General features: G+C 39.8%; 2 protein-coding genes across 7 annotated transcripts in view; one reads left to right on the top strand and one right to left on the bottom strand.

Annotated features, from left to right (window-relative positions):
* The window catches only part of LOC136879230 (bolA-like protein DDB_G0274169), a 39,523-nt gene extending 32,037 nt beyond the window's left edge, over window positions 1–7,486 (bottom strand). Inside the window, exon 1 of one of the 2 annotated variants that reach the window (XM_068228785.1) lies at window positions 7,326–7,486. In XM_068228785.1, the coding sequence (XP_068084886.1) occupies window positions 7,326–7,359 (34 nt within the window). In that variant the 5' untranslated portion in view covers window positions 7,360–7,486. Of the gene's footprint in view, window positions 1–7,107; window positions 7,246–7,325 lie in introns of those variants that run through there. The other variant, XM_068228786.1, reaches the window with a different exon arrangement.
* LOC136879228 (serine/threonine-protein kinase dyf-5) overlaps window positions 7,164–15,696 on the top strand; it is a 243,609-nt gene continuing 235,076 nt past the window's right edge. For 2 of the 5 annotated variants that reach the window (XM_067153032.2, XM_068228780.1), the window contains exon 1: window positions 7,699–7,835. The gene's annotated coding sequence lies outside the window, so the exon portion shown is untranslated. Of the gene's footprint in view, window positions 7,283–7,698; window positions 7,940–15,696 lie in introns of those variants that run through there. The other 3 variants (XM_068228783.1, XM_068228782.1, XM_068228781.1) reach the window with 3 other exon arrangements.

Genomic DNA, 15,696 nt, shown 5'->3' with positions numbered 1-15,696 from the left:
GTCACCAGCTACCTGCAAAAGGAAATACAATTGTCGGGTCTAAGCCGCTCTTTCATCTTCAAACTCGAGAGACCAAAACTTCTCTTTCAATTAACAACAACAGTCGCTGCTTTCAATAAGTGAATACCGTACACAAGCTGGCTAATATAACACATAACAAGGGCTCCTCTGGCCTCTCAACTAACGACTCCATGGTTTGACTCTTTACATCAATCCATGGGCAACTCAGGCCTTTCGACTAATAACTCCTCAGTTCGACCCTTCACTTCAACAATACATGGGCAACTCAGGCCTTTTGACTAATAACTCATCGGTACAACCCTTCACTTCATCAATACATGAGCAACTCTGGCCTTTTGACTAAAAGCTCCTTGGTTCGACCCTTCACATTCCATAACCTGCCTTCATTGCATGTTTAAAGACCCTATCTTAATCAACGTCGTGTGCGGCTTCACAGCCCATATCGTAAACGTATCTGGAAAAACATGCGGCATGCATAGAAATGTACACCCTGCCCTACTGATGTTAAAATACTCTTTCCCACAACGACGCTAATGGCGTTCAGCCTATGTACTGAAAAAAGACTCTATTCCGAATCACTCTATCAAATCACACACAGCAACAAAAAATGATATTAGGGGACACACTAATTAACATATATGAAAAACACACCTACAACTATCCTATCTTATCCCTTCATACCCTCTATCTAAATTATAAGCGCTTGTCACAGGCTAGAGCATGCAGATAGCCCTGAACAACTTATGTAACTCAAACAAAACAAACCAAGTGCCTCTCTGGTCGACATTTAATTTTAAACCTACAACTTAAGAAAAAGGATCTTGTCTAGTGCCTGTTATCTACCTATGGCATGCTAAAAATTGGACATAGAACACTTAGCTTTCGTTGACATCAGCCACCAGCGACGTTCACATGACCACTACTGTCATAATTGTCTAGCCCATCGTGACGTCAAATCCCTGGTGTTGAGTGGTCATCCTGTTGACTCCAGATACTGCCAAATCTGTCCTTGTAATGCTGGAACCTCCTGCAATATAGACGAGTTAGGATTCGTCTACTTCACCGCTTAGTCGTGTTCGTGCACAGGGTTTTGCCTTTATTGCTTGGCTGACAATTGACTACAGCCTGTGTGCAGATTTTAGTCCGATCTGGACACCATTAATTTAAGGTTATAATGCCCAGGCATAATCTGTCCTTCTCAGTGGCACTTTGATAACAGAACGCACATGTAGTTTCACGGATGCAACCCGAATGTTTAATTGCTAATCACTGAATTTACATAATTATATATATACATATACGTGTGATTTCATTCAGTAAAATTGAGTACTGTTCTCACAGTTATTGTCTAGCAATATTTAATTTATGTGCCAACCCGCACCTTGGCACCATCACAATGATAAAAGTCTAGATAGAGGTAACTATCTTTCTTTCACACATACTTTTACTCACAGATGATTAAAACAGTTTGCACTGCAAATGCAGTGTGCGGTTAAATTTACATAGTCACAAAGAAAGAAGCTTGCTTCTAGCGTGCGGCTAAGTTCAAATATGTCAACTGACAAAGCGTCCAAGCGACTCACAAATGAAAAAGTAGCAACTCCGCGAATGCGACTGAAGGAGATCGAATTGAGCGAATGAATCAGACAGGTTCTCCCACTACACACTCACAGAAAACAGTTTGCAAAGGGGACTCCCCGTCGTATAATAGCGCGCCTCTCTCAACAGCTACACAAGTTCAAACAACTTTCCGTTAAATGCATATCATACTCAATAGAACACAAGTAGTCATTTATATACCCAGGTAGTTAGTAATTCTCATCTTGAGTTCTGAATAGGTCAAAACCGTGGAACTATGGCGCAGTGACGGATTTCTCATCTCATACTCCAGTGATCCCACTCCTGCAGAGCCGAGGTTGGTCATCCTGGTTTCACTGTCTGGTGGATCCCAATCTTCAAATATTCCCCCTCCCAGCTCTCGGACGGTTGAATTTGAAATCAAGAACAAGGGAACTTAGTAACTGCTCTCGCCCAACAGCTTCTTTCAAACTTGAAATAAACGTTTCTGTTGGATCGATACCCGTTTGATAGGGGCTGCTCTCCTCTTCTTCCAGCCTTTGTCTGACTACCATGCAATGATGCTATAATAAATAAACCTACAGTGCTATATATAATCAAATGGTAATTAATTGGAGCATATGATGATATGGTTCAGTACGACAAGAAGATAAATTTGACAGGACCGTGCAAAGATACTCCTTTTGTATGTAGAAGTGAGTTTCATTTTTAATTCACATATAACATTTACTGAAATAATGGTTGTTATAGATAGAAATTTGTTAATGTTATCTAATTTTTAGAGGTATCCAGAGCTAAAATTAATATAAACCCTGAATATTTAAGTAAGAGTTATTTGGCAACAGAGAAAAAATGATTGTATTGCAAGAGGGCTTTTTATTAATTTTGGTAGGGTGGTCTCCCTTGATGACTGACATGCTGGCAAGCTTGTGTAGGATGTCCTCTCTTTTTTACACACATCAAAAAACCAGCTTACATTAGCATCTTTCATCAGCATATTCAGTGTTCTTTTCTCACCTTTATTCAAGAATCTTCTCCAACGGGTTTTTTGAGAGGAGATCCCCACCCCGGTCCTACTTACAAAAATGTACAGTGTATCGTTACCTACAAGCATTCTGCTGTATATTTGAAAATGTTTTATCATATAACCATAAACTTGTAAGGACTGTCCTCCAACATCAAGATTATGTTTTTTATTATGAGATAACCTTTAATGAAAGGAACATTTATTGTTCATTTAAGAACATTCTTACCATATTTATATTTTCAAGGAGGCAATTTTTTTGACAACTAATAGTGCTTCTTTTATAAACATTATTTTAACTTAGTGTATATTTTAGTGCATTTAGAATGGTGCTTATTTAATAAGTGGCTGAGAATGACCCGAAGGAAAGGACGAAACATATCCCACTAGATTTTAATTGAATGAACAAAAGTTGACCAAGGGAGGTTAGGGATCGGAATAATTTATAGGGAGATGTTCAATCAATTTCCAAGCTCTTTGAAAAATATTTAAGGAAAGGTTAGGTAAACACCTTATAGGTTATCTGCCACCTGGGAGACAGCCTTAAATGCAAATCAAAGTTAGGACTTCAACAAAATTACATGGAAACAATGTCAGATTCAGCTAACATGTTTCCCTGGGGCCCCCTTTCTGTTGCCTCTTACGACAAACACGCAATAGATGAATTTTACAGCTTTTTACGAGAGAAGATACAGGTCACTTATACCAGCGATCTTATTAATGTTGTACTCATATATCCAGCTTAATCCTTAACCTGCACTTTTGACATCAAGGAAGAATAATTCTACGATAGGCCTACAGTAAAAAGAAAACGCACAAATCAGTTTTTCTTTTTTTACAATTGGCTTTACTTCGCACTGACACAGCGATGGGACAGGAAAGAGCTAGGAGTAGAAGGAAGTGACAGTGGCCTTAATTAAGATACAGCTCAAGTATTTGCCTGGAGTCATCATCATCATAGGTTTGCCCTTCCAGCAAGCCGGATAGGTTGTTTGAAAACGAGCATCTTCCGAAGTTGTGTATTCAAAAATATTTTGTTGTCCATGACAGATTCCCAACTCCATCCTCTTCTCTCAGTTCGTTCATCCATCTTCTTCTTGGTCTTCCAGCTGGTCTACATGTTATTCTCTTTTCCAAATAAGCACATGGTAATCTTGTGCTATTCATTCGTTTAACATACCCAAACCATTTAAGTCTAGATGACCTAAGTCTTTCCTCCATTGATTCATTTAGACCTAGGTTAGATCGGATCTCATCATTTTTCACGTGATCAAGTCGTGTCTTTTGAAGGGCAGTTCTGAGAAATTTCATTTCACAGGCTTGAATCCTACTACAATCCTTTGATGTTAGTGTGCAGGTTTCCAGAGAATATGTAAGGATGGGAATGAAATATGACTTGTACAGGATCATTTTTGTTAATTGTGGGACTTTCTCATCCCATAGTAGGTGTCTAATGATACTTTTAAAAGTTAGAGCCTTTGGTTACTCTGCTTGTTATTTCTATCTCAGCTCTATTATTACTAGCCGTTACGCTTCCTAAATATCTGAATTGGTGTACTACTTCAACTTGGTGGTCCTGTATTTTTATGTTGCATAGGGGATAGGAAAGGCCTAGGAATGGGAAGGAAGCGGCCATGACCTTAATTAAGGTACAGCCCCAGCATTTGCATGGTGTGATAATGGGAAACCACGAAAAACCATCTTCAGGGGTTCAAACCCACTATCTCTCAAATGTAAGTTCACAGCTGTGCGGCCCTAACCACATGGCCAACTCACTCGGTAGGAGTCAGAGTTGATGTGAAAATGATTTACAGTGGTTTTCATCCATTACTAGTCTACTCATTGTCCAGAATAATAGAGTAATAGAGGACACTACTCCTTGCTATTCATATTAAATATTTGTGTCTGTATGATGCAATAGTGTAGTGAGTAATAGTAATAACCTGTTGTAATTAGGATACGTCTGAATGTGGTTTAAAATTATTGTAGTGTATTATAGTATTATAGTATAGTATAGTTATTATAACGCAATATCTAGTATCTTATTATTATTGGTTTTTTTTTTGCTTTACGTCACACCGACACAGTTAGGTCTTATGGCGACGATGGGATAGAAAAGGCCTAGGAGTGGGAAGAAAGCGGCCATGGCCTTAATTAAGGTACAGCCCCAGCATTTGCCTGAAGTGAAAATGGGAAACCACGAAAAACCATCTTCAGGGGTTCGAACCCACTATCTCCCGGATGCAAGCTCACAGCTGCGCGACCCTAAGCGCACGGCCAACTCGTCCGGTGAAATATTTGTGTAGTATAGTAGAAGTATCTGTAGTAACTCTCTTACTAGAATTCTGTTGTAGTGATTAGGGTAGACTTAACTGCAGTTTAGAACTGTAAAATTCTTGTGTGTTCCTTTTGGTTTTCAGTAATTAACAGCAGTTTTCATCCTGTTAGGGGGTTGTATGATAATAATTTAGTACAACTAAGTAGTATTGTAGTGTAGTAGTAGTAGCCTATATTAATTACCTTATTGTCGTGTGATCTTTGTGTACTAACCTAGACAATATTTCTTTCCATTCATTTTTACTTGCACAGGATAAGTTATTTTATTTTTCCTTTTCTTTTCATTATTCCCTAAGGAATGGCTAAGGAGTTCAAGTGTAGGAACTGTGGGTGTAGCCAGGCATTAAGGAGCATGAGGGAGGAGTTGGATAGTTTGAGGGAGATAATTAGGATTCTCTCAAAGGACAGGAATGAAAGTAGGCCTACCTCAAAACAATGTACAGGATAAAGTAGGTGTAAAAGAGGGATGGGAAAGAAAGGGGGAACTGCAGAAGACAGATGGTTTTAAGGGGAAGGAGATTGCAGGCTAAAGGCTCTATTCAGGATCAGAATTCAGAACAGGTTTCTGTGAGAAATCAGTATGGGTCACTGCAGGTAGAACAACAGAGGGAAAATGAGGAACAGGGAACTGTTGCTGAGAACTGTGGAAGTAGGAGGAATGGAAAAGGTAGGAAAGGGAAATGCAAAACAGAGGATAAGGAAAGACAGGTGGAACAGGGTTATGGGAGGGAGAAAATGGAGAGGAGGAAGCAGCGTCTGCAGCAGTGAGGAAAGATAGGGCTGGTCAGGAGGGGAGGGGATCAAATGAGGTGGGTAGGGTTGAGGCTCTGGTCAATGGGCATTCCATTGTTAGACATGTGGGAAAAGTGTGTGGAGGAAAGCGAACCAGGTTAGAGTGTTATCCAAGAATTAGGTTAAGGAAGATGTTGAGGAAAGTAGGAGGGAAAGAAAAGGTGGTAGTGTTTCACGTTGGTACCAACAACGTAAGGCAAGCAGGTATAAGTACTAACATAGTTGGGGACGTGTGGGATCAGGTAAATGCAACATGGGTTAAGTTTAAGGAAGTTTAAGGAATAACAGATGATGTTATTCTTTACAGAGTAATAAATAAGTTACAGGATTGTGAGGCAACTGCAAAACAACCTCGACTATTCTCAGTGGAATACTATGTAGGAGGGACACTGACTGGAAAGTGATTGGGGATTTAAATGAGACTATGGAGTGGGTATGTGGGAAAATGGGAGTAAGATTTCTAGATCCTAATGGGTGGGTAGGAGACAGGGATCTGCGCTCAGATAGCCTTCACTTTAAACTGCAGTGGTACATATAAGTTAGGAAATTTGTTTAGAAGGGTTATAGGGAGGTACATTCAGGGAATCGGGGTGGTCTAAGGAGTGGTGATACGGGTACAGGAATCTGGAAGTCAAGTAGGGATGACATAAAAATGTTAGTGTTGAACTGTAGAAGTATTGTAAAGAAAGGAATAGATTAATTAATTTAATGGATATATATTCACCAGATATTGTAATAAGAGTTGAATCACGGGTGAGAAATTATATAACGGATGCAGAAATATTCTCACGGAACTGGAATGTGTATCGTAGAGGTATGGTAGGAGGGGGAATATTCATTCTGGTGAAAGAAGAATTTATAAGCTACGAAAAAGTTAAAAGATGACAAACATGAAATTCTAGGGGTAAGGCTCATCTCTAAAGAAAATAAGCAACTTAATGTCTTTGGAGTGTAGCCTACAGACCGGGAAAGGGTAGCGCTGACACTGATTCAGAATTATTTGATAAGATAATCAGGTATGTGGGAAAGGAACATAATTGTAGCGGGTGATCTCAATTTACCAAATGCCAAAAGAAAACTGCATTTCCTCTTTCTAATTTCTGTGCGACCGACCATCAGATTTGTTTATCGAGGAACAGGACATCGCAAGTAAATACCGGTATTTCACGGTACAGGAAGGTTATTTGTTGCTAGCATCCAACAAAACAAAACATCATAGTGACCTAACCTTATAGGGATGAGTGTCAGCAATTCTATACGTAAAATAATTTTACACAAGTTAACTGTATCTCTAGGCGTGCCATTAATACTAATAATAACAAAACACAAAATGAATAATATGTTTTGCTCTTTACCAGTCTCGTATCAGGTGAATCTATATTTAGAGTTTAGAAGTTCCGTTATAAGTAACCAAATAAAGCGTTTACACGCGATTATGTCAACCGATGTCAACCTTTCAGCCTTCAGCGAGTCTCACGTAAGATTTACATCCTACTGCAAATTACGGTAGGCTATCAAGAAATCTTTATGGTAAGCACGGCATACCGGTATACAACATATTAAGACATTATACCTCTGTTTTGAAACTGGCCGATAGTACGTAACATTTCGAATCTCTGAGAATCAACACATCAAAGAGAATGGGTGCAACACATGTTCATTAAAAATAATACAACATTTATTTAACTGTTTACTGCGCAAGCCTTGAAATCGTGCCTCAAATACTAATGGGATTGCCTGTTTGTGTTTATTTCCCGTACAAAATTGTCTACAACGGCGTACTTTGGAGTTGGACTGTTTGTAAATAATTTCAAGATAATTTTTCCTCTGAAAATAACCTCTCCTCATTATACTTCATTCGCTGAATAAATATTACATCCTCTATTCTACCCTCTTTGATTGCATCTATTTTGTCTTTGCAATTTTGCATTCCCGGATGTCTGCGATACAGACTCTTTGGCGTGATGTAAACGTAAACAACAAGTAAACAAGTCATAAATTATAAACAAAAACTTTGTGGATGTCGTGGATATGTATGATCGGGATGTTACGCTGTTCGTAAAACATGTTTGAAGACTTACAGGTCTGGATACATTAACGACTTGAAATCGGTTCGTAAGATAACCTGTCGGTAATAGTATATATATTATTTTTTTTAAGGAGGAGAAAGCGCTGAACTGACATAAGGTACAGGCAAAAGAATGTGCACTCTTTCTAGTTCTTATCTTGCACAAACTGCACTGCATGATAATTATAACTGACAAAGTTAAATATCCCATCCAAGATCCATTGATTAAATTTTGCAGTCAGTGCCAATAGGCCTAAATAGTCATTTAACTTACATGTAGGATTGACGTCATAGACAAGTATGAAACACAGACAAGGTATGCTGTAGGGCCTATTATACATTGCTAAAATTATGTGGAATCTTACAATATCAGTGGGAGCAAGAAAGATGGCAGAGAGACTAGTGTAGTTTTTTTTTTTTTTTCAATATTGAGCACAGCAAATGCTGAACTATGCATTATTGACTTGCACGCACTGTTTTAGTGCTGCATATATCTATGGTTATTGAATATGAATGTATCGGAAGAGGATGGGTTCGAATCCCACTGGGGCCCGTAAGGTGATTTTACATTTCTCCTCATTTTCACTCCAGGAAAATGCTGTATCTTAATTAAGGCCATGGCTGCTTACCTTCTCAATCCTAGCCTTTTCCCATCCTTGCGTTGCCAAAAACCTTTGATGTGTTGACGCGACATTAAATTGCTAGTAAAAAATTAACCAAAATGTAGTATTTTCTCACTTTAATTTACCCCTTGTACTGCACATTAATTAACAGTGCCTGTAAGTAATGTGTCAATTGTCTTTTATTTTTTAACCAGTGAGGCAGTGATGAGCTGGTTTGTTTAACTCTAGACCTTCAGAGCCAGCAAATCCCTTTGAGCTCTGTTACATTGAGGCTATTTCGATGCTCTAGCATCATTTTATTATTGCTCTCTTGCAACAGGCCCCCATGGAATCATAATCCAGCTTGGACACTTTGATGGTTGTACATCTCATTTGACTACACAGTTTCACTAAAATGCCATCTCAGGGTGCAAATCTCTCCTCTTCTGTCCTGTAACCCTGACTGGGCATGGTGGTATTCAGATTTTTACTGTCCTGAATTGCTTTCTTCAAGTCTGACAGTGTGTTTCTGTAAGGGTACGCTCTTGGAAAGATTTCCCCACCAGGGCTGCAGTTGGTCCACCTATCTGATTGGGTGTCTTCCTTGGGGTCTCTTGCCATTAACCTTTCCCTCCACCAATTTTATTTTAATCTGCCTTTTTGATTATCCAGATCTCAGCTGCATAGGTGGCAATAGGGTATATGAGGGGAGTGGGAATGTAAGCCAGTTGCAGTTTTACCGGGCGAGTTGTCAGTGCGGTTCGGGGCGCGTAGCTGTGAGCTTGCATTTGAGAAATAGTGAGTTTGAACCCCACTGTCGGCAGCATTTAACAAAGGTTTCTCATTTTCACACCAGGAAAATGCTGTGGCTGTACCTTAATTAAGGCCATGGCAGCTTCCTTCCCATTCCTAGGTCTTTCCTATCCCATTGTCGCCGTAAGACCTATCTGAGTCGGTGTGACGTAAAGCAAAAAGTTGCAGTTTTGTGTTCTTTGTGACTGCCTAGTTGAAACCTTTTATAATTAAATGTTACAACATTACAACAATATGGCAATGTATCGTAAATTAATTAGCCCATTTGAGAAGTTTCAGTGCAATAATTGATCACAACACCAATACTGCTATTTCCTGCCTTTTGACAAAAATAACCACAAACAGCTGTCTTAAGGTTTATTCCTGTGAATTACTTTACAAAGGAAATTTAATTTGTTTTCCTATTCAGTACATATCTCCATCTTGTAATTGTTGTGAATTCTTGTGCCGCTTATTTTTGTGGACATAACGGCTTGTCTACAGCAGTTAGCTTTTAAGTCAGGAAAATCTTCAAATGCATGCACTACAAGATTTAATCGCTCAGTTACCTACTCTTTTTCTCATACTGGGAGACGTGAACGCCCGTAACACACTCTTGGGGTTCTCCATCACCCTGTGCTAAGGGGAGGATGCTCGAGCAATTGATCAACCAGTTCGATCTTTGCGGGCTAAACACAGGGGAACCAACACATTTCAGCAACACACATGGCACTTTCTCAAACTTGGACGTCACTTTGTACAGATGTGCTCTAGTTCCCCTGCTACGGTGGGAAGTACATGATGACCTCTGTGATAGTGACCACTTCCCGATAATTCTATCTCTCTTGAATCAAAGACAGTCAGAAGTACCCAAGCGCTGGTTACTTCAGTGGGCAAATTGGCCAGAATTTTCCAAACGCACAGTTATGACCGATGTTATGCTGGAGTCTGTTGACGACCATGTTTCTTCTGTTACTACTGGAATTCTACCTGCTGCAGAGGGAACAATTCCTTCCTCGTCCGGTCCATGGTGGACCGACGAAATTGCAGCAGCCATACGTGATTGCCGATGGGCTTTTAAGCATTATTGTTAGAATCTTACGATGACCAGTCGTATCACATTTAAGCATCTGCATGTGAGGGCCCATTTTTTTTTCTTTCGAGAAAGTAAGAAAGCTACGTGGGAAAAGTATGTGTCTTCCATGATGGCACATACTCTGTCATCGCAAGTGTGGACAATACTTTGCCGTATTGTCAGTGTTCACAACTTGCCCTCAGTCCCCGGGATCTTGCCGCTGCTGGACCCGCAGTCTTTCCATTGCTGTATGTAGACGATTTAGCTCTACATTACAGCTCTGGAAGAGTAGCGTTTGCTGAGAGATAGCTACAGCAAGCTGTTAACCGAGTCGACAGATGGACCCTGCAACATGGTTTTCGATTTTCAGCGGCGGAAACCTCAGTTGTACACTTCTGTCAACGTCGACTTGTGCATCCTGAACCACAGCTCCGCTTGCGAAACAGTGTCTTACCAGTGGTAGACACCTGCAGATTTCTGGGTCTCCATTTTGATAAGAGACTAACGTGGCAGACCCACAACCGCCAGCTTAAGGTTGCTTGCATGAAGAGACTTAATATGCTTAAGTTTCTCAGCGGCACTTTGTGGGGGGCTGTCCGTGCAGTGCTGCTATGTTTTTACATGGCAATGGTCCTGATTGAGGGGCGATATTTATATTTATTGATTATTCTTTGAAAAAAAGATAAACAAAACAACTCCTCTTTTTCTACATTTACGTTCAACGAACAAATTTACTAAGTCACCAACATCTTTAAAATCACGATGTAAAAGTAGTTTTCTAAACCAATAATAGGAATGCAGAAGTCTTACATAATGCCACATCCATAAGCAAGTTCAATAGTTTTTCAAAATCAGGAGTGTACAGGATTATTTGCAACAGTTGTAATTCTTCTTATATTGGACAGACAGGGAGGATCTTTAATATAAGGTACTTGGAACATAATAAAAAAACAATAAATTTTTGGCTGTGGGACAGGATATGCATGACTATAATCACAAATTCACAGACATAAAACAAGATATGGAAATTCTCAAACTCGTCAATAAAGGACTCCTCCTTAACATTATAGAAAGCTGCTTCATACATGTAAATAAATATTTTAACCCTAATTATAATCTTAGTGACATTTCAGAAAAGCTAATTATCCTGTTTAACCTTCTAATTCCCATTTTTAGAAACGTCAAACCAAAAACTAATTCAGTTTTTCATACTATTCACAGCACCTTTCCTCAGCAGCCATCTGTTTTCCCACATCCTTCGGCCCCGCTTTAATCCCCCTTCCCTTATCTTCCCTTTCCTTTCCCCGCTGTCTCCTCTCTCCTTGCCCCGCCCTCTCCCTTTTCTTCGAATCTCACAATCTGAACTCTTCCGTGTTAGTATTAGGCACACAACAGTAGGCCATAACGAAAGGTAAGTCTCATATAACCTGCACCATTTGATTAGCACTTGCTCTCCTTTAGTTCATTAATTTTAACTATCATTTATTCAGGTTAACTTCATGGACACCGCATTGAATTGCGAATCTCTACTAGCTGCAATCTAAGAACGTGCCAGTTATTTAATCATATCTTCGTGTGCCGTCTTTGATTCAACCATTGATAATTTCCAACAGAGGAATTTTTCAGCATTTTCATGATCTTTTAACAAGAAGCACTAATGGAACATTTTAACATGATGCAACGCATCTAAGAATTTTAGAGCCTGATTTTAATTTCGTCATATTTTACGTTTTGTGCACTTTTTAGTGTCCTTTGTGTGTATTTGTACATTTGTTTTAGTTATTAGATCTGTTTGTACAGTTTTGCATTAAGGCTGATGATGGTCCGCCAAGGCCGAAACTAGTTCCTAGATTTAAAATGTAATGTAAATATTGCGTAATATAGTATTGAAAAGATGGACCATTAAGACATAAGTTTAGGTTGTTTTACATCGCACTGATACAGGTAGGTCTTATGGCAATGATGGGATAGGATTGGGAAGGAAGTGGCTGTGGTCTTAAAGTACAGCCTCAGCATTTGCCTGGTGTGAAAAAGGGAAACCATGGAAAACCATCTTCAGGACTGCTGACATTGGGGTTCGCTAGTTGCTTTACGTCACACCGTCACAGATAGGTCTTTGGCGACGAGGGGACAGGGAAGGGCTAGGAGTTTGAAGGAAGGGGCCGTGGCCTTAATTATGGTACAGCCCCAGCATTTGCCTGGTGTGAAAATGGGAAACCACGGAAAACCATTTTCAGGGCTGTCGACAGTGGGGTTCGAACCTACTATCTTCTGAATACTGGATACTGGCCGCACTTAAGCGACTGCAGCTATCGAGCTCGGTACATTGGGGTTCAAACCCACTATCTCCCGAATGCAAGTTCACCGCTGTGCACCCCTAACCGCATGGCCAACTCGCCCGGTGCACAATAAACACTTCATCAAATTCACGAACACCAGTAAAATACTGTATTTACATGCTTAATGTATGTTTGACTGAAATATGCCTACATCGAACCAGTGCAAAAGACAAGTCTTCAGACCATTATGGAGAGAAAAAAGAAAGAAACCTAAATATCAAACGTCAATGAATCATACACCTACATCAGATGGCAACAAGAATTAACTTTCAACGGCAAAGGTAAACAGGTATCAAGAAATCATCACTTATGATAAGTCTGAAAAAGGAAACATTATCAATCACCTTACTCCGATTAGTGCAGCTGTACTCTGAGCATATGGCTGGCTGGCATTCTTCAAGGCGAGAATCTAACTTTTCACTTCTTAAAACTCATGATGTTCAGTTGCCACGCACAGTCTCCCTACCACCTGATCATATGTTCTCGCGCCTACTCGCTTTGTTTTGACAAAGAAAAAAACAGATCAGATGTAAGGCTTTTCAGGCGTTTGCTTTATTAGCCAGCGTTTCGTCTTAGGTCTGACACTAGACTCATCAGAGTGGGATGTGTCAGACCCTACCCACTGACGCTGGGGTGTATGCAGGTGAACCAAGGATCAAGTCCTAGATTTTTCCCACCTCAGCATCCACAACCTGCCCATGTTAAAGCAATATTATAAAATAAAAATAAAAAGAATAGTCAGAAATTGAGGATTAAAGCTTGTAAATAAAACATGTTTCATACTAAAAATAAGATGATAGCACAAGAGAAGTCAGGTACATCACAGTAGAGTTTTGGTATCCTGCAGATCTGAAACAATATGTGGACTTCTTGAGACCAGCTGGGAGAAAGTAAAGGGTGCATGCATGCACTGTCCTGAGTGATGTTATGTGCAAGCGTAGATACAGGCGCGAGAAAGCCAGATTGCCATGTTATCTTCATGTTTGTTTTCTTAATACTTAGAAGTTCAAAATGTTGATTTAAAAAAATCTGGCTACTTAGCATAGGATCTCTCGAGTATAACCCACACTGATCACCAGTAACATTACCCTCATGTAGGTTCATCAGGATAACAGAAAGAGAGAGTTGTGATTGAGCTTAGGGGAAAGTACTTCACAGATCATTTTACTGTTCAGTGTCAAGTCTATCATATTGAAGTAGGCCTAACATGTGCATCATTTATGAACTTCCTTTCTATTAAGTACCCTTAATACTTAAGTCCAATTAAGAGACTTTCAGAGAATTCTCTTGTTTATAACATTTTTGTTGTTGAGTCATCAGTCAACAGACTAATTTGATGCGGCTCTTCATGCCACCATATCCTGTGCTAACCATTTTATTTTTATGTAACTGCCATACTATTCTTACCCCTTCAACTTCCATCAGAAACTAATTGAATTGAACAGGTCCTAGGTGCTGCATTTTCATGGCTACGGGACAGCTGAATCAAACCATTCTGCGGGCTGTTGAACCAGTTCTGGACTAGAACAAGTTTATTATTATGTGTTGAAAATACAATTTTGCACGCGACCACGCCAGGAGCTACTGCTTGTTGAACGTTGTGCTCTGTTGCCCGGTACAGTTGTGCTCTGTTGCCCGGTACAGTTGTGCACTAAATCTAGGACTGGTCCAGCCTCTGAACGATCAACACACACATTCCATTCTGAATCGGCTTTGTTGACATGGATATGTTTTGAGCTGGGTGTCTAACTGGAATTAGTATCATCAATTTCCCAACACAACTGTAACCATAGCAACCAGTATATGTATACAAAATCAGTAGTGTCACTGTGCGCTTTCTTCCGGTAACTAAGAGCTGCATTCTCCTCATCAGTCCAGAATTCAAATCCTTGAACTGGCCGGAATAAGAGACAGGCACGCTATCTCTACACCACAGGGCTGGCTAGTAATAATAATATTAGTATTATATTTATGAGATCTAGAATGTCCCATTTACTCACAATTCATGAGCCTTACCATTCTTTTGTGGATAGACTCATTTTTATTTTGAACCACGCTCTGCTACCAAAATGTTACCTCTAATACAGTGGTAACACCAAACAAGGCACAAACACAGTTAAAAGAGGAAGGTAAGAGTACAATACACAATATAAGAAAACACTACACACTCGGAAAACAGTAGCTAGCATATGCGGATCTCCAACCAAACAAGTACGTAACTATCAGTAGGGCCAACTAGTGAACGACAAAACAGGAAGATGGAAGGGCTGGGAACCTACCAAAGGCATGGACATGGCTTAGATAGCGGATTCCGAAATGAATCACCGTGATCCTTAGTTTTAAAAATATTATTTACAAGATAATTCTACACATACATTCCAAGTTATGAGCTATAAGTTTCAGTGATATACATAGGTTATTCGTAGCAGTGTAAATTCAAATTACAAATCAACTGTACATCTAGTTACAATGCAGTAGTACAATGCAATCTACAGGTTATCCAAAATCTAGCGTACCTAAAATGATACCGAACTATCAGAGGCAAACCCCAAGGGAAATACTATTAAACTACAATAAACATATTTTAGTGAAACCAACACGGGAATGCCTCGGAAACGAACAGGTAAGTCTAGCTGCTAAACTAAGGCGTCATAAGTAACTAATTTGGTGAATCTAGGCGAGGTTAGGGCAGACTCCTGTATAAAAACCAAATCGGAACATTACGGATTTTTTTTTTTAGCAGGAACGGAATTCAAGAGTGCTTACGCGAGGAGTGTGCCATCCCGAAAACCGGAGGGACGTCATCCAGATAGGCCGCTCGCAGACAGACAAACCTAGACCGACAGAATTTAGGATACAGAATTTTTTCGAACACTACCTCGCTCACTATATATAGGAATTACTGGCCCTGGAGGCAACCAATAAGCGTGCACGTGTTCCCTATCGCCACCTAGACTCACCAATCACAACCTTGCTTTCGATCGAGAACTTAGACTAACATTCTAGAATACGCATGATCGCGAAAGTCGTATTTTTCCAGAATAAACAGAACACACTTTCCAGAACAC

Source organism: Anabrus simplex, chromosome 8 (genome assembly GCF_040414725.1).
Source record: "Anabrus simplex isolate iqAnaSimp1 chromosome 8, ASM4041472v1, whole genome shotgun sequence".
NCBI lineage: Eukaryota > Metazoa > Arthropoda > Insecta > Orthoptera > Tettigoniidae > Anabrus > Anabrus simplex.
Note: the sequence above shows the minus strand (reverse complement) of the source record. Positions and strands in the feature narration are given on the sequence as shown.